Source organism: Salminus brasiliensis, chromosome 21 (assembly GCF_030463535.1).
Source record: "Salminus brasiliensis chromosome 21, fSalBra1.hap2, whole genome shotgun sequence".
Classification (NCBI taxonomy): domain Eukaryota; kingdom Metazoa; phylum Chordata; class Actinopteri; order Characiformes; family Bryconidae; genus Salminus; species Salminus brasiliensis.
This window is the reverse complement of record NC_132898.1, coordinates 31718303-31743615: the sequence shown is the minus strand read 5'-3', so window position 1 is coordinate 31743615 and position 25313 is coordinate 31718303. Positions and strand designations below refer to the sequence as shown.

At 47.2% G+C, this 25313-nt stretch overlaps 1 protein-coding gene across 2 annotated transcripts in view; it reads right to left on the bottom strand.

Moving 5' to 3' along the window:
- foxp4 (forkhead box P4) overlaps positions 1 to 25313 on the bottom strand; it is a 177656-nt gene that overhangs the window by 64517 nt on the left and 87826 nt on the right. For both annotated transcript variants that reach the window (XM_072666560.1, XM_072666561.1), the window contains exon 4: positions 7233 to 7355. In XM_072666560.1, coding sequence (XP_072522661.1) covers positions 7233 to 7355 — 123 coding nt within the window. The remainder of the gene's footprint in view (positions 1 to 7232; positions 7356 to 25313) is intronic.

Below are 25313 nucleotides of genomic sequence, written 5' to 3'. Positions count from 1 at the left end.
ATATCCCATATATACATATCATATATACAATTTGTGCACAATTTCCTCATTGTAAACAATTATAATTTCATATTTTTGGAACATAACCAACAATATCTGTCTTGCAATAACCCTGTATATCCCCGCATCCCCTTTCCTAGTGCTTGATACCAACAGAGTGCAGACAAATCGTACACAAACCCTGCGTCCAACTGCAACTCTGCACACAATGAAAGGAGAACACCACGGCTGAATAAAGCCTAAAGTTCAGCAAGGCCAAAACCTTTAAAGAAAGACTGGTAGCTCGTTCTTTTAAAAGCATGCATGCTTCCTTCGTTCGCTCTCTTCATACAAAAGCCAACCATCCTGTTTTCTTTTCAACCTTCCCTTTTGTCCAAAAAGCAGACTCAAGGCTCAGGAGCGAATCAGAAAACAGGCGTGTGGGTGTTGGTGCTCTTAGGGAGGATGGTTCCAGCAGTAGAGGAAGCATCCTCTCCGCCACAGTAACTCAACTGGGAGTGAGAGCCAGTAAAGGTCTCCACGAAGACTAAGCTAAGCTAGTCTTTAGTATTTACACAATTTAAGACTTCATTAGCAGCTTATATACAGCTTAGTACAGTATGACACCCTGTGGCACCCATTGCTGACACATATGTGCAAATGCATAAACACAAACACTACCCCCTACAGGACTCTCTAGGAAAAATATCCTATTGAAACCTATTGGCACCATGCTGCCTAATGCCATGTGTGGGCTAGAGGGGTATAAAGCTTCCCAGCATTGAGCTGTGGAGCAGTGGAAGACCTCACTGAATACAATCAAATCCTCACAGCAATGCTCCTCCAAAATCTAGACAGTAGAGACAGTTACTCCCCTTGATTTCAGAAGAAACAGTGAGTGAGCAGGAGTCCCAATACTTGAAGCACTGTTTAACTTAGGGGGCGTCCCAAATGTGTTCGAATTACTAATACGAGCTACTTTTGTGATTATTATGGAGCATAAATATATCATAAATATATATGAGAAAATATCTCATTATTATGAGATAGTATTTGGAAATACGACATATGGTATTATGTGACACAAACAAACATATCTAAAATAATAATTTATTTAATTATTTTTATCTTGGTAAATCTTGGAAATTAAGATATTGTAAATAAGATAAAATGATAAACAGTATTATGTGTAATTATGCCATAGACATATCTCATAATAACAAGATCTTTTCTCACAATAATTAAATATTTATTTCAGAATTATTCCAACAGGATATCTCATAATAAGAAAATGCTGAAGATTTTTTTTTTAAATATATAATTTATTTAATTTTCATTTGATTTATTTTGTTGGGCAGCAACACGCCGCCTCCTTATGATCCTATGGTCTCTAGTACCTGTAGAAAAGTACCTTTATTTTTAGTGGAAAGGGACACGACTCCGTCCGAAAAGCCTTGCATGATGAAACAAGCTTGCCACTTGCTCAAGGGGCAAAACGCTTTCAGCTTAAAAACACGCTCCTCTTTTTTCTGTGTTTTCGGTAAAAGTCAAGCAGAAGCACCTGGCGAGGGGCGTTCGGAGGCGACGTGTAAATCATCCCAGGACGTGGCACACCTGACAACACTCAGACAAGCTTCTTTATTTATGGCCGACTCGGCTGCAGCACCTGTCCCAAGAGAGCCCATCTGAGATGAGGACTTCTGTTGACGATGGCCTGAGGTATTGCAGGATCTGCCTGGGGGAAACTGGTCCTAGATCAGTGTAAAGGGGCACGGCAGTGACATGGCTGTGAACTTTATGGACTTGACTGACGTGGTGGCATAAACACTGTGGTAGGGGTCTTTAATAGATATAATGGATCTTGGACAATAAATTGACAAAAGTATTGGGACACCTGCTCATTCATTTTAAAAAAGAGTTTCTCCTGCTTTTGTTGAAGTAACCGTCTCTACAGTCCAGGGAAGAATAAGGATTTTTACTGTATGTTGTATACTACACATTGCTGTGAGGATTTGATTGCATTGAATAAGGTCATCCAAAGCACCACCATCATTCCAGAGAGCACAGCTCTTCCACTGCTCCACAGCTCTCAATGTTGGGGGGCTTTATACCCCCTGATATATCTGATACTGGCAGTACTTCTCTACAAGGCCTAGACAAGCTGTGTGTGTGTGTATGTTTCAGCAATGGGTGCAACTAAAAGGTAAAGTGTCCACAAATATTTGGACGGTAGTGTATCAGCCAAAGCACTCTGCACTCAAAGCATAAACTGTCGGACTATTAAAGAAGGTCTGATTACAAATGAACATCAGAGCAGCTGATATCACTCATATCACCAGCGCCACCGCTGTTAACAGTATCAGTCACATACAGTATAATTATCACGTGTTACCTTTCATTGACCTCGCATACACACACACGCACTCACACTCACAAAAAGCCCAGAGGTAATAATCTGTGTAGCATACACTCCGACACCGAGTTTCTGAGAAACAAGCCGGTGTGTTTGCCCCGGGGGACGGGAGGAGGTAGGTTAATAAAGAACACGAAAGTGTGTTTACACGCTGGTTACTGATTTCAAGCTCAACTGAATGAGCCTCGATCTTTGTACACAGGTAAACACTGCTGTGTGTGTCTTATCACAGGGAAACACTTCAGAGCGACACACCTTGCCAACACAGATTACAGCCTTGGGGAGATGAGTGTATGAGTGCGTGCCGGAGTGCATGCATGCATATGTGTGTGTGTGTGTTGAGAGGGGGGTGGCATTGGAATATAAAGAGTGTGCTTCATTCTTTTGAACAATGGAAGGTAAATACAGAGAACTGGTCCTAGATCAGTGTAAAGGGGCACGGCAGTGACATAGCTGTGAACTTTATGGACTGGACTGACGTATGGGCATAAACACTGGAGTAGGGGACTTTAATGGATATGATGGATCTTGGTTAATAAGTTGACAAAAGTATTGGGACACCAATGTCCCCAAACAATGGAAGGTAAATACAGAGACTGTAAAAGTATACAGGCGCCAATGGAAATAAGGCTGTTTGTCTATGCGGTTATTTATTAATAAAGGCCTGACGAAACGGGCTCATGCATAACACCGGGTTTTTGTCATTGATATTCCATAAAAACATTTTTTGGTAATAACAAACAATTTTTATTATTATTATACTATTTTTTTTTTACTATTTATTATTAATATAAATAATAATAAATAGCTTGACAGGAATATTCATTATCTGGTCATAATCTGGGTCAGAACATCTCCAAAACATCCCGCATACCGGTCCTGTCCGGAATTCCCGGTAAGCAGTGGTCAGCACCAACCAAAAGTGCTCCTAGGGATGACAACCGATAAACCAGTGGGCGCCTGAGGCTCACTGATGCTCATGGAGGTCCCACCAGTCTACAGGACACCACAGGACCATTCTGTGCCTTGAGCGAGGGGTGGGCAATTTCATTCCTTGGAGGGCTGAATTTCCTGACTCAACCCACCTGCTATGTGCTGGACTCCGGAGTTTGCTGGCAGCAGGCGAATCTACACTATGTTAGGCTGGTGGTTTTAATGTAGTGGCTGGTCGGTGTACTGTCTTTATATTCTACTGGGTTTTGCACTACGTCCCTTTACTGTCCCTCCCAATCTCCGGCTGCGGTGCTCCCCCCCCCCGAAACCACAGTGACCGCAGCTGTTTGTTTTCCTTGCAGATTATTAATTTACCCAGGAAGCCCCATTTAGATTAGGATCTCCACTTCGCATGGATGACCTCTCCGACACGGAAGCGTGTGTTGACCAGAGGAGGAAAACAAGGAAGCCCCTCGGACACAGGGGACCACCACTGGCTGGAACCCGGGGATGCCAGTAACAAGAAGAAGTGGAAGACTAGCGCAACCGTAAGCTCATTAAGTCCTGCCTACAGGACTGCTGTACATGATGCTGGTGGTCAGGTCCTCTGTGGTTTATTGGCTGCATGAGAACTGGAGGAGTCGTGGGTCTGCAGCTACAGTATTCGGCCTGTTCTGGAATTCTTTGGAATGGATTTCCTTTACCTTGTCAAATGCGATTGTTTAGTTTAGAGGAGAGACCCTGGTTGGGACCTCCAGCTCAGCCTGGACAGAGCCGAGTGCTCTTATTTAATTTTTTTTCTTTTTTGCTTAGTCATGACCTCCATCATTGTTAATGCATCACTTAAGGAAAGCGCAGCCAACTAGAATGGTGTTCACTCATCACGCTTTTCTGACAGCGATACATCGCAGGGCCAACTGGCCTGCAGTGAAGGGTTTGGCCAGGAAGTCCAGGCCATAAAGCTCAGACAGGACGTCTACGCAGGAGACAGCAAGACCTTTCGTTTATTTTCTCTTCATCGTTCGCTTCCCTGTCTTGTTAAGTTTTAAAGGACAAACTTCCCCTCGGGCTTTCCAGGGGCGTGTAAAAGGGCTACTCCGGTATGAAGAATGTGCCCGATGCTACCGTTCCAAAACAGAAAAAGCTGGCCGATATATCGGAAACACCTCGGGTCCTGCATTCCTTGCTCTCGTAACAAGATTGACTTGCTGGTTTGCATTGTTTTCTAGTACTTCGCACCTAAGGATCCTCCAGGAGGAGTCGGGGGACAGGGTTCGAGTGAATCTGACAGTAACCACAGTCAGCACAGAGTGGGCGGGCTTTAGCGGTCCTAGTAAAGTGGTCAGTAATGTCATATCTATAAGCATGTTTCTCTGGGACGATACACTGACCATTTTAGTGTGACATCACTATTTTAACAACGTTAATAAATAATAATATTATCCCTAGGAATATTATATCGTATTATATACCCCCAAAACGCCGCCGCTGGCTGTTGTTCCACCGCTTTGTGGGAGTTACCTGCTTCGCCAAGCCCAGGCCATTTCGAGTAAGGACTCAGCCAACCGTGTGGCCGGTGTGCAAAACTCTATTTAACGCACCGGAGAGGCGTCCGATTCAATATGTCGGCCATTTCTCCGGGCGGAGCTGCGAATGCACGCTCGGCTGCCGCCGGCCCGGCCCCGCGCCCACTCACCCGCTCATTACCCTCTTAATTCATGCCTGCGTGGAGCCGAACGGTTGGGGGAATAATTAAAAGGATAATTAAGGGCTTTTTTTAATGATTTGATTCACTGGACCCCTTTTCACTGTTAACTGCACTGCCTTTAGAAGGCATTCACCTTAAGATTCCCATTATTGTGACCTTGGCTTTCTTTAATAGCAGGGAGAGTGGAGGGAGAAAAGGGAAAAGTATATATCAGCTGGGCTGTAATTAAGGGTGGGGGGATGTAAAGGTTAACTCGTGCATGCATAAGCACACACACACACACACACACACACATTCGCATGAGCATGCAGTGTGTATAATCATATGTGTATGGCTATTCACAACAGGCAACAGCCCACTCTCTCTCTCTCCCACAAGTACTGGAACGAGAGCGGAATTGGACCACCGTGTGAGTGTATATGTATGTATATATGTGTGTGCCAGCCTGAGCAGGAGTGTGTGTCTATGAGTGTGTGTGTATGAGTGTGTGTGTGTAAGAGCAGAACACCTGGTTAAACAGCCCTGCTGCCTTTTACTGGAGAGGTAAAATGCACCATGAGCATCACTTCCTCGTCCACGCTGCTCGTTAAAAAAACGAAGAGCGAGAGAGTGTGAGAGAGAGAGAGAGAGGGAGAGAGAGAGTGAGGGGGGGGACGAGGAGTTCCACGAGAGCCGCTATTAAACGGCTGAATTTTGATTTCTGCGAGCGAGAGCGCTTTTCCATCCTGATAAATTTGTCAGATCTTCTCCACACAATTTGGAATCGCCTGAAGCGACCTTCCTCCTCCTCCTCCTCTTCCTCCTCCTCAGCTGATGATTAAATCCACTGTCTATTTTTTCTGCTCATGCCACAACTTCTACTGTTCAGCTTTTTTAATGTGGAACAACCCCCACCCCTTTACCCCCCCTTAGAAATCATCAGAAAACTGATGTTGGAGAATGCATGGTGTTTGGCTGGAGTGGTGTATAACAACACCACCCTTCCAGGGTTTGACTCCCAGCTGGGCCCCGAGGGCAAGACCTCCTAATGCCGCACTCGCCAGCCTGTGTAACATGATTCCGGTGTAAGAGTATCAGCGAAGTACACTATAAGGACAAAAGTATTGGGACACCTGCTCTCCTGCTCACTCATAGTGTGGCCTAAAGGTTAAAGAAGCAGGTTTGGTATCAGAAGGTTGCTGGTTCAAGTCCCTGGATGGGTTAACTGCAGAGGTGGAATTCTGCTGTACTGCAGTTCAATGCCGGTTATGAAGAAAAAAAAAGAAGAGAGGCAGGTGAGAGGGCCTGTCTCGCTAACCTAAGCTGTCTATGGCCGGTGGCATGAGAACATGTAGAAGCTTGAGCCAAAGGAGGCGTCGCCGGCACTCATAAACACTGCATATAAATGTGCGGTGCCAGAACACATCAAAGCCATCAGAGCTATCATCCTGTGCATGTGTGTAAGGATGCAATCAACCTGCCCCATGTTTCAGCAGCTCTGCTACATTACACTACCCCACCACCACCCCCACAGTGGCGGTGCTCCATCAGCTCAGGACTTCTGCGGCGCTGAGCTGGCAGAGTCGCTCTGACTGAACTAACTCAGGGTGAAAGCGTGCGAGACGGCAGTGCAGAAAGCTGCCTCGTTCACTAACAGCCTCCATTAATACGGGTTAGAGCTGAGGTTTCTGAGAACACTAAATGAAACTACAACTACTGTGTGTGTGTGTGTGTGTGTGTGTGTGTGTGTGTGTGTTGAAGGCGGGTGTACTATATGTGGATTCTGGGTGATCCTGTGTGTAGATGCGTTTGATAAATTGACAAAAGTATTGGGACACCTGCTAATTTGTAGGGTTTTTAAAAAGTTTAAAAGAGTTTCTCCTGTTTTTGTTGGAGTAACTGTCTCTACTGTCCAGGGAAGAAGGCTTTCTACTAGATTTTGTAGGAGCATTGCAGTGAGGAGTTGATTGCATTCAGCAACAAGAGCTTTTCAGAGAACACAGCAATAGGTTCATGATGTTGATCTGCTCTAGAGAGTCCTATTCTATTGGCGGTACTAGACAAGCCGTGTGTACATGTGTGCATTTGCACATCTGTGTGTATCAGCAATGGGTGCAACTTTAAGTAGCTGAATGCATTCACAATAAGGGGTGTCCACAAACTTTTTGTTGATTAAGCTCTGTCAGCATGTGCAAAGTGCATGTGATTCCAGTGCATTACCTGTTGCAGCATTAGGGCCTGTTGCTGCTGGAGCAGAGCCTGCAGCTGTGGAGGGGACAGAATCTGCTGCATCTGCTGAGGAGTGATCATCTGAGGGGTCATCATCGCCATGGACACCGGCACCTGGCCAATCAGAGAGCAGAAACAGTGGTGAGCAAGTCTTGTAATTGATAAGCTGTGCTTTTATTGGTTAAAAAGTGACAGACTGTGCACCGGCAAAATCATCCTCTGCATTTAGCCCGCAGCACTGCTGGGATTTGAACCCATGATTTCCTGAAAATGTAGACAACTGTGCCGCTGGGTAAACCAATAAGAGACTGGGCCTGTTTAGCTGTACCGCAACGGGTGACTCACTAAACACTGTCTGCAGGAAAATAATATTTTACAGCACTGTAGGGCAGCATGACACATGAGCCTTCATGACAACTGGCAACGTTAACCTCCATAAGTGTTTATAAAGGCTTATTCCAATATGTCGACGCTGTCAAACATGCTGTTGAAATGATGATTGTCATGATTGATGCTTGTTAGAATGAGCCTTTATGAATGTTTATGTAGGTTTATCTCACATATCAAGGCTGATGTAGGTGTCATGTAGGCCTACGAACAACATCCCTCACTAAACTGCTCTCCATGTCTCTAAATAAGTGAAAAAGTATTATGGGCATCACCATCCTCCCTGATTTTTAGCCAATTACTCAAGCCCACACACTTCTTCAGATCAGTCAGGGTTGGTGTGGTGATCTTCCAACATCCTGACCCCACAAACAATGCTCTTATTGCTCAGTGCAATCAAATCCTCACAGCAATGCTCTTGTCAAATCTAGTAGAAAATCTTCAGTCAGACACTCCAATAAAAGCAGGAGAGACTCATTTTAAAGCCCTTGATTTCAGAAGAAACACTGAATAATGAGCAGATGTCCCAATACTTTTGTCCATATCTGCTTTTTTATGGTCAATATCTCATTCACTCACACTCTCACAGCTTTGGGGCAATTTCGCCCCGCCGATTCACAGACTATATGTATTTGTGGGTGGTGGGAGTCCCTTAAGATGGGTAACCCCCAAGATACCCCCAAAAATCTTAACCCTTAAGTGCCAAGAGAATGAAGCCGGCAGTTGTGTTTGTAGTCATGAACACCTTCAAGGCCAGAAAGCAAGACATTTCCGTCCCTGTTTCTGTTCCACACCTCCGAAAGAGATGCCTTTCTTTAACGTAAACCCCGACGCGCCATTCCTCAAGCGTGCGGCGCGCAACGGCTCTGTTGACACAACAGAGCGGCACACTGTCACCATTGTAATAAACCTGGCTGCTCTTCCAAAAGAAAGAAAGAAAAAGAGAGAGAGAGAAAAAAAACAGGCACACACTCACACACACACATATATCACAGCGATCAAATTTTCTTTCCACTATGAAGTCTTATCTGCGCTGAACTACTTCAATAAACATATTATTATGATGTGCTATCTAGAGAATCGAGTCTTTGGCAAAAATAACAAACAATCTGATAAGATCGTTATCGGCAGGAAATGGCTCGCAACAGTCTGGAAAAGAGAGTGCAATTTTCCCGATGACAGCGAGGCGTTAAAACGAGAGGAGTGATGCTTATCTTATTGCAAATAAAGAGAGAGAGAGTGAGAGAGCGAGCGAGTGTGCTGGAGAGAGAGAGAGAGAGAAAGTAAGAGAGGAGAGAAAATCTGCGAAAAAAAGGCCCGCACAAGCATCCCGCCTGGATGCGCGGACTGACCGCTCCAAGCCTGCGGACCTGGCCACACTGAATGAGCAGGTGTCCCAATACTTTTGTCTACATCTGCTTTTTCATGGTCAATATCTCATTCACTCACACTCTCACAGCTATGGGGCAATTTAGCCCAGCCGATTCACAGACTATATGTATTTTTGGGGGCGAGAGAGAGAGAAAGTAAGAGAGGAGAGCAGATCTGCGGATCCGGCGTTCTGAAAAAAAAATAAGGCCCCCACAGGCGGACCTGGCCACACCGAGTCTATGGGCAGCAGATACTCCAATAAAAGCAGGAGAAACTCGTTTTAATGCCCTTGATTTCAGAAGAAACACTGAGTAGTGAATAATGAGCAGGTGTCCCAATACTTTTGTCCATATGCGCTTTTTCATGGTCAGTATCTCATTCACTCACACTCTCACAGCTATGGGGCAATTAAGCCCAGCCGATTCACAGACTATATGTATTTGTGGGCGAGAGAGAGAGAGAAAGTAAGAGAGGAGAGAAAATCTGTGGATCCGGCGTTCGAAAAAAAGGAAGGCCCCCACAGGCATCCTGCCCGGACGCGCGGACTGACCGCTCCAAGCCTGCGGACCTGGCCACACCGAGTCTATGGGCAGCTTTTAGTTAGTGGACTAGCAGTTTCCTCCACCGCAGGCTGTGCACCACTTCCTCGAATGCCACTTCCAGCATCATTCACACGAGACGCGCACACACACACACACACACACACGCATACTTGCAAAGCGCAGCTTAGCTGCTCCGTGGTGTCCCATTTATTTTCCTATTTACTGCTCAAGGGCCATAACTGATCATGTCTCAGCAACTGCTCAATAAAAATGAAGCTATTTACCGGCAGCGGCTGCTCGCAGACAGGAATACGAGGCCGAATTACAGTCCCTATAATACACACGTTCACCCACCCGTCCATCCACGCTTCTCCCCACGAAGCCGGGATGTACAGGAATAAGTGGGGGAAGCCGTGAGCGCGCCCCAGCCCGCTGCCAGGCCGAGCTGATATTTGCATTCATTTGTTTGGAGGCGCCGCTTGAGCGCGCTTATTTTGAGCGCTCTATCTTTCCAAAGCCTGAGGGGTGTGTGAGCAGGGGTGGAGAGAGGCAGAGATAAAGAGAGAGAGAGAGAGAGAGGGCTGAGTGTGGCTGACAGTGGCAAATTAAATCTGTAAAGGTCTGATTTGACTTTGTAAACAAGACGGCAAGGCGGTAAATACGAACACGCGCTCACACACACACACACACACACTCTTGTTCTCTCTCTCATACACACATACACGCTCTATCTCTCTCGCCCTCGCGGAAGAGGATAAACCCTCTGCTTGCGTGAAGCCGGAGGCGCGCGGTTATCAGCGGAGGGGCGCGACCGGCGGGCCTTGTCCAATCCTTTATTGTAAACCGCCGTATCGCGATCAAACGAGCCATCCATAACCTAACACACTCAATCATGAAATCCCTCTAGTAAGAGGGGAAAGGGGCGAGGAGGCACTGACAGAGACAAAGAGACAACATTACACACTCCCTTAGCACGAGTGTGTGTGTGTGTGTATATATGCCTGACGATGCACGCTTGGAGTGGAGGTGCGCCGCCGGATTGGATTGGCGTGAGTCATGCGGAGCCTTTCTATCAGCCTACCCATCCGTGTTTGCCGCGGCAACTCCAGGCAAGTCCGGGCTCACTGAGCAAAGATGATATCATATCTCAGATGGCGATGTCTGGCTGCTATTAAGCGAAGGTTAAATATGATAAATGTGCTAAGTGCCAGGCCGCTTTGATATACGCTCCCCTACAGGAGATCTGGCAGCCTAGCTAAGTGACTTCAAGCAAAAGGTTCAAGCATTGCCGAGCGCTCCAATTAAGAGCCTGGAAGGCTGTGCGTCAACTTGAAAGGCAGGTATATGTCATACACCCTCTAGGAAAGCGTGAGGATTCTGTGCATGGTGAGAAAGCCATGGTGGAATTGTCGTATTCGAAACTTTCCCGGGAACGTTCCCACCCAATTCCCAATAAAAGTTCAAAACTGGCCCCCACTGTTCGTCGAGGTAGTGGAAGAACAGCCTTCTTCCCAGGACAGTAGAGACAGTTACTCCAACAAAAGCAGGATTGACTCTTTTCAATACCCTTGATTTCAGAAGAAAAGAAACTCAAAGCAGGTGTCCCAATACTTTTGTCCATTTCATTTCTCCTCATGTCTCCCAACCAAAGTGTCGTTGGATGCTGTTCAAGCCTGGTCCTGGTCCTACTCTCTATCCTGGTGTCAACTATTCCCTGCTTATGCTCATCAGACAATCATCGAGCCCTTCAGGACCCGGGTTAGGGGGTTCTGGAGACCGCAAAACCTCCAGGGTCTCCAAGACGTGCTCATCGTGGGCAACATCTGGCAGGATAGGGTGGCCCAGCTGGGTGCAGTACATCCAGGACTTCATACTAGGCCGCTTCGGGCGCTTCACCACGAGATTAAAAAGTGATGGAACAGAGACACTACAGAGACAGGGCCTGTCCAAGGGCCTGTAGAAGGGCCTGTAGAAGGGCCTGTCCAAGAGCCTGTAAAAGGTACTGAATATGGGACTGTAGAAGGGACTGTAGATGGGCCTGTAGAAGGGACTGTCCAAGGGCCTGTAGATGGGCCTGTAGATGGGCCTGTAGAAGGGACTGTAGATGGGCCTGTAGAAGGGACTGTCCAAGGGCCTGTAGAAGGGACTGTAGATGGGCCTGTAGAAGGGCCTGTAGATGGGCCTGTAGAAGGGACTGTAGATGGGCCTGTAGAAGGGACTGTAGATAGGCCTGTAGAAGGGACTGTAGATAGGCCTGTAGAAGGGCCTGTAGATGGGCCTGTAGATAGGCCTATAGATGGGCCTGTAGATGGGCCTGTAGAAGGGACTGTAGATAGGCCTGTAGAAGGGCCTGTAGATGGGCCTGTAGATGGGACTGTAGAAGGGCCTGTAGATAGGCCTGTAGATGGGCCTATCCAGTCTGGGAAGAGCTTGCGGCGCTCGTGTTCCCGCTCATGTTTGTTTGTGTGTATGTGTCAGCTCGCTTAAGCAGGGCAGGGTGATACAGGGTGATACTCAGGTAGGGGTAAGGGGGCGGGGTTGCTCCAGGATGGCAGGCAGTTGGCACCGCGCCAATTTGCCGCTTGTCACTGGGGCCCGGCTCCCGAAACGCAACCCCATAATTAATCCCTCTTCCGCGTCCCATTCTCCGCCGCCGACAACCCATACATTTTATTTTATACACACGTTCATTGACATTTCGGAGTTGCGGGCGTAATAATTACCGGAGTTATAACACCTTCCATTGCGGCGGCGGCGGCGGCCCTGACGGCCCGGCTGAATGCCGAGTTGTTAAGGTTTGACGGCGTTAATTGCCCCTATAATCTAATACCACAAAGGCGGGCCATTACGTGGCCGTGCAATTCGACACTGCGGTTTCGGGAGCCGGCGCGCGAAAACAAAAGCCTCGCCATTAGCCGCTTGACGGCTGCCGACAAAAGGCCGCGCACAATGCCGAATTATATTTTCATTCGGCTTTGTCTCTCGCCATAAATGATTTTCTCTCTCGCACCCCCCCCCCATCACATCCCCTCCACCCTTCCACATCCACCCCCCCAATCCCTCCATCCCACTGCCTTTCATTTGGAGCTGAATGGGCCTTGTAATAGAGGAGACTAAAAAACCTCCAACCATTTGAAGTCAGGCATTTATTAAATGCATTTAATTCCCCCCCACCCCTCTCCCACCCCCACCCCCTCCATCCTCCTCCTTTCTCTTTCTTTCCTTTTGCGGCAAATGTTAATTTAAAAAAGAGAGAGCGAGGTAGAGAAATGGAGAAATAGAGGAATCGAGAGAGAGAGAGAGAGAGAGAGAGAGAGAGAGGGATGTAGGCTAGATTAGCATAAGGTAGCGAAGGCCTAGGTGTGAATAATCAAGCTGGGATTCTTTCTCCCGCTACTGTACTTACTTTTAAAACAGAGACAAAAGGCATTGTCCCCACGCGTCACGAGCGAGAGAGATATACAGAGAGAGGGGGAAAAAGAGAGAGGGAGGCTTTAGAGGTGTATTGTTGGTTGTATAGTTAGAGCATTAGCTTTCAGGAGGCTCTCAGCAGCAGTACTACACCAACCCAGGCCTCGGCCCAAGCCTTTGAAACACAGGCCGAGCCCCTCAGGGAGAGTGGAGCACCTCTTGATCTGCAAGCACACAAAAACACGCCTTCCTTTCACTGCCTTCCTTACACTCACTTTCTCCTGTTGCCTGTGTGTGTGTGTGTGTGTGTGTGTGTGTGTGTGTGTGTGTGTGTGTGTGTGTGTGAGCTTATCTACGAGGCTGGGAGCTGCTCATGTAGGGCTCACATGGGTTCCTCTGAGTGGGGTTGTATATGTGTTCTTACTGGGACCCACTTGGGCCCCATCGTTACAGCACACCCCCATCTAGGCCCTGTATGCAGTGTATCACCCAGATGGTGGTCCCATCACTGACCCTGCTGTGGGACAAAGCCTTCAGGCCCCACATGGACAGCTTATCTGGAAGAGTACCTGCAAGGGCAGGAGTGTGTGCCTGGAGTGAGGCGATGGGCTGGAAGATGACCTGCTTGTCCATGCTGTGTGTGTGTGAGTGTGTGTGTGTGTGTGTGAATGTTAGCTCCATCAAGCTGGTGGAAAAGTAAATATAAGCAAGGATTGTGATCCAGAGGGGAGTGTGTATATATACAAGCATATAGGAGTGTGTGTGTGTGTGTGTAGGTGTGTATGTGTGTATTTAGTGCCGCTTAATTTCCAGCACCTGCACGAGTGTGTGTGTATGTGTGAAATCTGCAGATCTCCTGTCAGTGTCTTGTCTCTTTCATGCACACACACACACACACACACACACACTTTTACAGTGGAGCACAACTCATCTGTTTAATCTTAAACATGGACTTTGACCAGAGAGAGCGAGAGCGAGAGACACAGACTGCCAGCCAGAGAGGGAGGGAGAGAGAGGGAGAGAGAGGGAGAGATAAAGGTAGAGAGACATCTGTAAAGTCTGTATAAAAAGTCCAAAAAAGGTGATGTAGACCACTTATATTTGTGCTGGTGTGAGAGTGTGTGTGAGTGTGTGTATGAGTGTGTGTGTGTAAGTGTGATGCCCCCTACCTACCCCTACCCCCACCAATGCGATCTCCATGAGCATCTGAAATTGTCTCTTAATGAGGCAGTGCCTGTGGCACCTCTGCAGCTTCCCACCGCCATTAAGATTCAACAGTGCTGTCCACACACACACACTCACACACACACACACACACTACTGACAGAGAGAGAGAAAGTGGTAGAAGAAAGAGAGAGAGAGAGAGAGAGAGAGAGAGAGAGAGAGAGAGAGAGAGAGAGAGAGAGAGATGGATAAAAAAGGGGGGGAAGAGAGAGAGAGTAAGAGAGAGAGAGAGATAAAAAAGGGGGAAGAGAGAGAGAGAGATAGAGAGAGAGAGAGAGAGACAGAGATGGACACAACAGAGAGAGAGAGAAAGAGAAAGTGATGGCATAAAGAGTAAGAGAGAGAGAGAGAGAGAGAGAGAGAGAGAGAGAGAGAGAGAGAGAGAGAACAAGGAAAAGAGAGCAAGACAGAGAAGGAAACAGGAAAGTGACAAAGCGAGAGAGCGGAAAAGGGAGAGAGATAAGAGTAAGAACAGAGAGAGAGAGAGAGAGAGAGAGAGAGGCAGCAGGGGAGATGGGCATTTGCAGAGAGCGAGGAACAGTAATTAGAGGAGCTGTTTGAAGAGCAAGTTTAACTGATTAACAAAGAGAGGAGAGTGGAGCGAGGGAAGGAAAGAGAGTGAGAGAGGGTGAGAGAGAGAGAGAGCGAGAGAGGAAGAAGAGCGATGCGTCCCAGAGGGTCATAAAGGAAGAAGTGGAGATGTAACCCGCATTTCAATGAGTTCTAATCTCACCCCCCCCCCACTTTTTTTTTCGTGCCCTTGATGAATCGTGATTCTTCACACCGGTCTGTTCTACTCTTATTAATCAAGACGCAAGGACGCCGCCGCAAAGCTCCCGCGACCCCGGCCAGCCGGACGCTGTGTCCGGATCCCACCATGTCCAGCTGTTATATGGGGGTCAAACTCCGAGCAAGAGAATTTCCTGCCCGCTACATTTTAATACATCACACCTCGGAACAATGTGCTGTCCGAGTGCCAAGCGCCTCATTTTCATAAAGCCGAAAAAGCGTCTCGCTCTTAAAAGCCAGGACTCCGAGCGCCGTCCGTCGGCGCCGCTGCACTCTATTATATTTCATTACGGCAAATGCATGCGGCTTCATAATGCCTGTCCACAAATTATAATCCGCGCCGCCTTAATGAAGCGACCACTCAAATTATTAGGCGTTTAGAAATGGATTCGGCTACTTCACATTCATAGTGAAGGCGGGCGAAAGTAAAGAGCTGTGCCGGAGGTGACCAGCGTCCGAATGGCTTCTGAATGGCCTGTCCTGGAAGAAAAACAAGAGCTTTAGGGTGTTTTCACACTTGCCCCAAACACATGGGCCTGTTTACACCTGGATTAACATGCGGTTTGTATCCGGATTCAATCTGGATCCACTTTGACTGGATTCTGTTTACACTTGCCATTAAAATGCGTCTCCAGTGTGATCGGATGAGATCTGACACAAGCATATAGGAGTGTGTGTGTATGTGTGTGTGTGTGTGTGTGTGTGAAATCTGCAGATCTCCAGTCAGTGCCAGGGGTCTCTTTCATGCACACACACACACACACTTTTACAACTCATCTGTTTAATCTTAAACATGGACTCTGACCAGAGAGAGCGAGCAAGAGACATAGACTGACAGCCAGAGAGAGAGAGAGAGAGAGAGAGGTAGAGAGCCATCTGTAAGATACAATCTGGGTCCACTTTGACCGGATTCTGTTTACACTTGCCATTAAAATGCGTCTCCAGTGTGATCGGATGAGATCTGACTGTATTGTCCAGCGTGAAAATCCATCATTCCCATTATTACTACCTGTATAAATCGGTTCTCATCAAAACTGTCCTGCTCTGGGAGACTGTAAGCAGGGTAGAGGAACGTCAAGGGTTCTCCGACAACGCAGTGGAACAATAGATGGTTCCCACATTCCAGAAATGACTCATCAGAAAATGTGACAGACTGTTTAAACCGCGAGGGATCAAACTCTGGAATACTGAGATCATCTACCAGGAAGTAATCAGGAGTGTGAGCATGCACACACACACACACACACACACACACACACACAAAGAGAGGAAGGTAGAGCGAGAGAGAAGCAGAGATGTACAGTAATTATTACTGATATTATTTTTTTTGTATTTCCGTATTTCCGCTTGCCTGACGAAATCCGATCACAGAATTCACATTTCGTTAAAATTTCGTAAAAAACAAATCTGTTAAAATCACATTCGAGATCCGTCTCTGACCACCTCCCAATGTGGTTTGAATGATCCAATCATAATCTGATCACAATCCGATCACAATTCGTCTGGGAAAGTGTTTACACCTGTTTTTTAATGCGGAAAACAAACAAAATCCGAACAAAATCCGAAAAGTACTGGCTGTAGCACCATCTCATCATTCCAGGGAGCACAGGTCAGTCCTCAGCTCAATGCTGGGGGGCTTTATACCCCTCTAGCCCACACCTGGGTTCATCATGCTTATCTGCTCCAGAGAGTCCTATTTATTCTACTGGCAGAACTTCTTCTCTACAGGGACTAGACAAGCTGTGTGTGTGTGTGTGTGTGTGTGTCAGTCATACGTGCAAATTAAATTAGCTGAATGCATTCCTCAGAAGGGGTGTCCGCAAACATTTGGACAAGCTGGACTGATTATATGGACGGACACTGGGTTTCTGCACTGCTGTATCACTTGTATCGTTTAGCAGTACTATGAGTTTCCAGGCGGAGTAAAACTGATACCCGAGTTTTCCTAGCAGCTCAACAACATAGTAGAACTTCGTAAACACCAGCACAGTGATTTCAGTACTCCTGCCTCTGCACCGCACATCCCTAATCAATCCCGCCCTGCAGAACAGCTGGAAAAGCTTACGGACGCGAGAGCGACGGAGCTCCGCAGAAACGGCGCTGGTGATGTTTCTCTAAGCTAATTTAATGCAGGTCTGAGCAGGGAAGGTACTGGTAAACCCTCACAGATAATGCCGGCTTTTCTTTCTTGCCATTCTTTATTAGCATTTAGGAGGGATGGGGGGGCGGCGTGAGGACGGAAGGATGGGGAGGAGAGTCCTCCTCTTTAGAAAAGGTCAGCCAGGCGGTAATGAGCGGTACACTAAATTATGGTATTTAAATAAATGGATGATGAATACATCTCCATTCTCTAGAGGCTTCTCTGCCATTCCGCATTACGGGGTAATTATCACACGTAGGGCTCTGGTGCATAGACACACACACTCACACACACACACACACACACATATATATATATATATATATATATATATATATATATATATATACACACACAAAAAAAAAGCAAGAGAAGGAGGAAAAGGAGGAAGGTGGTGTGTGTGTCTGTATGTGTGTGTGTGGGGGGGGTGGTGGTGTTGGGGGGGTGAGCTTGCAGCAGCTCGCACGCATAAAAAATACATGCGCCTAAACTTTGAACAGACGTGGCGAATCAGCTCCATAAAGCCGTAATTGGGACTGGCTGAGTTCTTGAAAGGTTTTTTATTGCTGGAGAGGAATAATATACTCGTCCATATAAAGAGGGGGAAAATCTGATAAATGGTGCTTAAAGTTGGTGAATTTAGAGAAGGCCACGAAGGTCTAGTGCTTTAAAGACTGCGCGGGAACTGCGGCTAGACATCCAGTGTGAATTATGACGTGCGGCGTGCTTAAAGGAACACTCCGGTCTGCCCACTGGCTTCTCCCGTTGCGGGCACCTGTGTCTTCCCTCAGCTTTCTGTCCTGTTCCGACCTCAGAGACAGTCCATGATAATCAGGATTTGCACATCTGTATGCATCTGTAATCTCCACACTTACAGATGTGGCAGATCTCACAGCTGCACACCTACCAAGTGCACGACAGCTCACTTGGCCTGCAGAGCTGCAATATAGGTCTAGTCATCTACCTGGAAAACCCCAGCTGATACATATGCTCGCTCTCTCTTTCGCGCTCTCTCTCTCTCTCTCTAACACACACACACACACATAAGCAGGCTGTTCCACCCAGCAGAGACAGACTGTCAGATAGTGGCGAGGAAATGAACACAATTGTCCCTCTGTGGCACGCTCCGTAGCAAGAGGATGAATTTACTGCCAGAGTAATTCTCCCTGATGCATGCGGCTTTAACAAGCCCCTGAGCCCGACTGCTGCCGCCGCTACTGTGTGTGTGTGTGTGTGTGTGGCTCTGAAATGGAGAGCGATGGGGGAGAAAGGAACATATAATCAAAATATAAACAGCGCACTCCATCTAAATGATCTGTCTTCAAGCTCGCCAGCAGTGCCGGGGGACCTGGGAGTGGGGCAGATAATTGAAAAAATGACAAGGAGATAGCTGGAGAAAGAGAGCCTTACACACACACACACACACACACACACACACACCTCAGTGCCACACATTGGGTACAACATCCCAGTGCTGTTTATCCCTGTCAGAAAGAATAAGCCACCTCACTGAAGAATGGCCTGCACACACACACACACACACACACACACATGCAGTTGTTTTGGACAAAAGTATTGGGACACCTTATTCTTATTCACCCTTTCTTCTAAAATCAAGGGTTAAAATAATTAATAATGATCTACTGCCCAGAGAGAAAGAGGTTTTCTAGATTTTGTTGGAGCATTGCTGTGAGGATTTGATTGCATTCAGCCACATGAGTCACCACCCAACTGCATCATCCCAACTCATCCCAATGATAATTCCAGAGAACACTACTCCACAGATCAGTGCTGGGGGGCTTTATACCCCTCTAGCCCACGCCTGGCATAAGAGGTCAATAGGTTCAAAGGACGTCCACAAACATTTGGACATGCATCCCACATACAGTGCTGTGCGAAACTTTTTTCACATGCATTTCTGGACATTCCCTCACTTTGCCTAGTCTCTATCTGATGTGTGTGTGTGTGTGTGTGTATGTGTGTGTGTGTTACTGCAGGATACCTGTGATTTGTGCTTAGAGGCATTATGGTCTGTTTATTCACGCTGACTCTAATCAGCCTCCTCTCGGCGCGCTCTGGCCGGTAAACAAGCCGTCACATCTCATTTACACAGCCTGCCGTTACAGCGCTGTGCTGGGGAATACCAACTACCAGGGCCAGAGGTGAGGGGGAGACAGAGACCAGAGGAGGGGGCACAGAGCCCTGCTTGATGAGGCTGAGGAAGAGGAGGAGGAGGGGGTGGGGAGAGGAGGTAGGGAGGGTCTCCTGTACAAGGGAAAGGAGGGTGGGTGGTTGGGGGGGATGAAGAGTGGGCACCTGGGAATTGCAACCCTGCAGTATGTATCACATGAGGTTCCACAGCAACCACTTGGAAACTTGGAATACCACAGCAACTGCCTAGCAACCACTAAGCAACACCCAAGCAACCACTTAGAAACATCAGAGCAACGGCTAAGCAACTACTTAACAAAACCGTAGCAAGCACTTAATGACACCATAGCAGCCACCTGGGATATCAGAGCGACTGACAATCAACAACCTAGCAACAACATAGCAACCACTTAGAAACATCACAGGAACCACCTGGAACAACGATCAGAGCAACGGGCAGGCAACCACAGCACCATAGCAGCCACCTGGGATATTAGAGCGACTGACTATCAACAACATAGCAACCTGCAATCCTACAGTGATCATCAAACAACTACCTAGCAACCCCATAACAACCACTCGATATACCACCTAAGAACCACCTATAAACACTACAGTAATCACCTGGAACCTCAGAGCAACGGATACCAACCACTTAACAAAAACCGTAACAAGCACTTAGTGACACCATAGCAGCCACCTGGGATATTAGAGCGACTGACTAGCAACCCCATAGCAACCACTTGATATACCACCTAAGAACCACCTAGAAACACTATAGTAATCATCTACCTAGCAGCCTCCTGATATACTATAGCTATGATTTCAACCCCCTTAGAACTGACCTTCACACACACCCTTTTACACACAAAACACACCTCTTAGCTGTTAGCCTAGCGTTTATAACACTGAACCGTTACAAATGATTGTATTATTGATTAGATTATTATACGGAAGCTAATGAGCAGTTGAGAAATGCTGGAGTATCCCTTTAAGATAGAGGGCCAAACATACCGCCATTGTTTCCTTGTAAACCCCCACCTCCCCTTAATCCTGAAAAAAAGGCCAAAAGGTCACATTGCTCAGGTGCAACCGATGAGGGAGGCCTGGGTGGGTCAACGAGAAAGGAGGGAGGGGGGTTGGATGGGGGCTTTTAAACCGTCAGACCGCCACCTTCAAAAAGGCTGGAAGATATTAGGCAGCATGTGGAGAGTGAAGGGTCTCTATTGAGTGGGGACGCGCCGCTGAAGAGGCCTGTCATGTTAATAACGGTTGTGATGAAAGGCTCCAGGCCCTGGGACCAGGTGGATCCATGATCCCAAAAGAAAGAAGTCCTGGACAAAAGAAGAGTCACGATGCGTGTCGCGCGCCACCATTTCCGGGGGTTTACTGATCCTGATATTTAAATCAGCTCTCAAACTAATGATACTCCTTTATTATCGCACATTATTGCACATTATAAAAGGACAAAAGTATTGGGACACCTGCTCATTCACGGTTTCTTCTGAAATCAAGGCTATTAAAGAGCTGATCCTGCTTTTGCTGGAGTAACTGTCTCAACTCTCCAGAAAAGAAGGCTTTCTACTAGATGCCGGAGCTGCGGGAATTGCTGTGAGGATTTGATTGATTGCATTCAGCAACAAGTGTGTTAGTGAGGGTAGGATGTTGGATGACCACCACACTCCACCTCATCATCCCCAGAAGTACTGGACGGAGCAGCGCATCACACAGGCTCCACAGCCCAGTACTGGGGGCTTCACACCCCTCTAGCCCACGCCTGGCACGCCTAAGTCCATCGTATTTGCAATGCTCTTCTACAGGACTAGACTAGACAAGCTGTGGCGGCAATGGGCGCAAGCAGGGGTGTCCACAAACATTTGGACAGGTAGTTTATGTGGTGGGAATGGTGGTGGTGGGGGTGTTTATGTGTAGCAGGGCTTTGGGCAGGGTAAACAGAGCCACAGTGAGTAATGAGAGCCAGTGGCTGGGGGCTTTCGGGCTGTCACTCGCTTTCCTGCGCGTCCAGTCCAGAGTAACCTCGGCCAGCGCGGTGCCCGGGGAGCACTTTTTTGACAGCGGTCGGACAAATGAAAAAGCAGCGTTGTGCGAATGCCCCGAGGAGAGCAAGTTCAAGTGGAAAATCCCCCTCCCCTTTCCACCTCGTCCTCCAACTCTGCCCCCTCCCTGCTTCTCTCTTCCATTAGTCTCCTGCTTTCTGTGCTCGTCACACACTCTCACACACACACACACACACACACACACACTTACTCACACACCCTCGTGCCTCTATCTAACGCCCCACTGCCCCAGAATAAAAATGACAACAAATTTCCAGTAGAACACAAGAGAGTGGCTGACGGTGGCGGGGGAAAGTATATAAGAGCCCATTATCGACTGGCCTTCATCGCGCGCTTCACTCATGTTTCACTTCAAAAAATGGGACTTTCACACTCGGCTGCTCTGGAACCCCAACTCCGAAACGGCCGGCCGGCTGGCCGCCGCTGCCCTGGACATTTCTCGTCCCGCTTGCTCTCTCTCTCTCTCTCATTCCATCAGTCCTTCTCCACCCTTCCCTCCCAGCTCTCGTCACACCCGAGAACCAAAGAAAGCGAGAAAGTCCCAACTAAGCGTTTCCACTTAATGGAGCTAAAAAACAAAAAGGGAGAGCGTGAGCGTGTGCTGGAGAGGAGGACGGGGCTGAAGGACACTTCACATGACCTGGATGCGCTGGAGCGGACATCTCCATAACAAAACGGCGGCGCGAGAAAAGAAGAAGAAGACGATGAAGGAGGAGGAGGAGAAGGGAAAGCGGAGAGCGGCGGCAGATACTTGGCGAGGCTGAAGCGCTCGGAAAGTTGGGCGTGTTAACGGCACTATAGGAAGGGAACACGGCAGCATGCTTGACCGGAGGAAGAGAAGTGAGTGATTATGTGAAAGAGAGAAGGAGAAAGCGCGAGAGAGAGCGAGAGAAAGAGGGGGGCACGGAGAAGAAGAGAGAGGCGTGCCAGCTGGCGGCACACATCTCTCCATCAGCTCATTTAAATGTGGCACTCTGCGAGCACAATGGAGCCGCGGCGACGCAGCCTTTCTGTTAGTGCGCAGGAGAAGGAAACTAATTAGCATGTCTCTAATGAGTCTTTTCATTTTTTTAATTAAACGAGGTCCTCAATAATACATGAAAAGAGGACACTTTTTTCCCTTTTCAATTACCAATGGATATGTGGGGGGAGCCACGTGCGAGTGTGTTTTGCTGTGTATGTGTGTGGGTGTCTCTATCTACCTATCTACCTATCTATGTATCTATATATACAGATATATATATATACACACCCACATACACACACAGTACCAGTCGAAAGTGTGGACACACCTGGCTGAAACACATCTAATTCAAATGCTAAAAGAGGACCCTGGGGACACACGAGTCTCCACTGAAGGAGGGGGGGGGGGTCTGAAAGGAGGTGATTTGGTCATAGAGGCTATTTAGGCTATTTATTGGTTTTGCTAAATGAGTAAGTGTGTGTGTAGCTGCATGGTTTGAGGGGTATTCCGCCCTCACTCTCTCACACACACACACACACACACACACACTGTAGGCCATGGTCCTACAACTTAGGCCTACTTGGATGTCACACAGTGGACATGCCAGTGTCCCTTTTTTTGAAAACAAAAACACGGTAAAATGTTGGATCAAATGTTTTGAAGATGATGATCAGGACACATTCAATCACGTGTGTCCAGATTTTTGACCGGTGATCTAATCATATATATGTGTCTCAGTGCCACATTCCACAGGACACTTCAGAGAGGTCTTGTGAAGTCCAGGCCTCGAATGATCAGATCTGTTTTGGAGGCACGAGAGGGACCTGCTCAACATTAGATAGGTGGTGTTAATGCTAATGTTATGGCTGATCGGTGTGTGTTTATATATATATATAATCACTAGTGGTGCACCGATATCAATACTGTATTGGTATCGCCGATACTGGCTATAGAAAGCACCGATACCATAAAGCTTACTGACTCTACTTTTTTTTTATTTTCTAGAACATTTTGGTTTTTGACTTTATAAAACTAAACATTTAAGCAACCAGTAAACAGCCAGTCACAAATATTTATCACCATTAAACAGACTTTTAATGAACTTTTAGCACTTTTTCTTTCCATCTGGTGTTTAATTTGATTCTAAAACCAAAGGTTTAAGAGTTTAAGCAGCTTGTTTTAAGGCCACACTGACGTTTAGTGTCTTTTTACATCGAGACGTGTGTACTAGATATGAAATGTGATTTTTAAACACTACATAAAAAGCTGTTTGGTCGAGCTTAGCAAGATTATGCTTCTCTACTCGCTTACTACTTACACTGTGGAGATTTTTAATGTTTCATAGCTCTGAAACTTTTCAGATGTGCCGTTACTCAACCAGTACATGCTGTTCTTTTTAAGAAATATCAGGATTTATAGCCGTCTATTGAGTATTTAAGAGTTGGTATCGGTATCGGTACTTGGTATCGGCAGATACTTAAAATAAGCTGGTATCGGTATCGGAAAGGAAAAAGTGGTATCGTTGCAGCCCTAATAATCACAATTAAAAAAAAATCTCTTAAACAGCAGCTTCACAGTTGAACTTCTGAACATTTAGTCCATTAATCTTGAAACCTGGACACAATGTAAAGAACCACTGCTGGATTGAAACGACCTCAAAGTGAAAAACTACAAAAATGGAGATGTGTGGTTTTTCACACATCTCAGTGACAGTGCTGATATATTCTGTATGTGTGTGATTATTCATAATGCACTCCTGTAAAGTGTTAGATGAAGATGATAAATGAGAAAATGTCAAAATCGGGCACTCAAACAAAATAAACAACCATCAATACAAATCAGCCTTATTCTGACCAAGCTTTAAGCAGCTCGACAAACCGCCTAACATCAAACTGTAGCCTGAGGCCGACGAGTTGAATCATGAGACTAATGGCCTCTTCTGAGCTGACCCAAGCCATCAAAAACAAGACTTCAGCTAAACCGTGCTAATCTCCAGCTCTACAGCCCTCAAAACTCCCCAAAAGAACAGAAGGAAAAGGGAAATAAAGGGAAAAGGGACGGACGGATGAGCGCGGCACACAGGGAGGAGCCTGGCGGTCATGACCGAAGATCTCCTGCTACACTCAGACAAAAGGCTGCCTAATGTAACTTCTGTCTCCTTTGGAAAAGACGAAGACGACGAAGACGAAGAAGAAGAGGAAGAAGAGACTGGGGGGAAAAATCTAATTATCAGGCGGAAAAATGATTATTATTCGTTAGGCTCCATTTGCATCTCTGAAAAGGGCTGTGCAAGGAGTTAACCCGAGCGGCAGCCATTTCCTGGCCGACTCTGGCGAAGCCTTCTGTCATCGCGTCCTTCTCACCCGCCCCTCTCGCGAATGGCTGGATCTGCCGGCTTTCACACTTCGCCCTCGCTGCAGCTGGATGATTGCCTCAATTACCCGCTGACGAAATTCTGAGACCTGTGCAAAACACTTCTGAGGTGAGGATGGAAGGACAGACTTTAGCAGGTTAGCTAACGGTCGGCCGAAGGCCTCGAAGGCCTCTCCGTTCTGCCCGGCCTGCGGGTTTCCAACCAGGAGTCCAGCAATCAGCCATCTGTTAATCTGCTACATCTGTATTATGAGACTAACAACCAGGGGAATTAAATACATAAATAAACAAATAAACAAATCACCCCCCCCATTTTCCACCCAATTCAGAAGGCCAATAACTCAATCCCTGTCCCTGTTCATGTCAACCCCCCCTACCACCAGCAGTGCCCCCAACACTAGGAGGGTGAGGACTAGCACACGTCCCCTCTGACACAGGAAAAGCCAGCCACCGCCTCTTTTTTCCAACTGATGCAGATGCAGCATGGCTAGAACCGAAACACCACCCAACACCCACCGGCACTGAGCTGTGAAGCAGTGCATCTTCCAACGCTCTGGAATGATAAGACGGTGCTCCATCGGGGATCATGAGGTGGGTTGGCAATCATCCTTAATCCTGACGATGCAATCAAATCCACACACC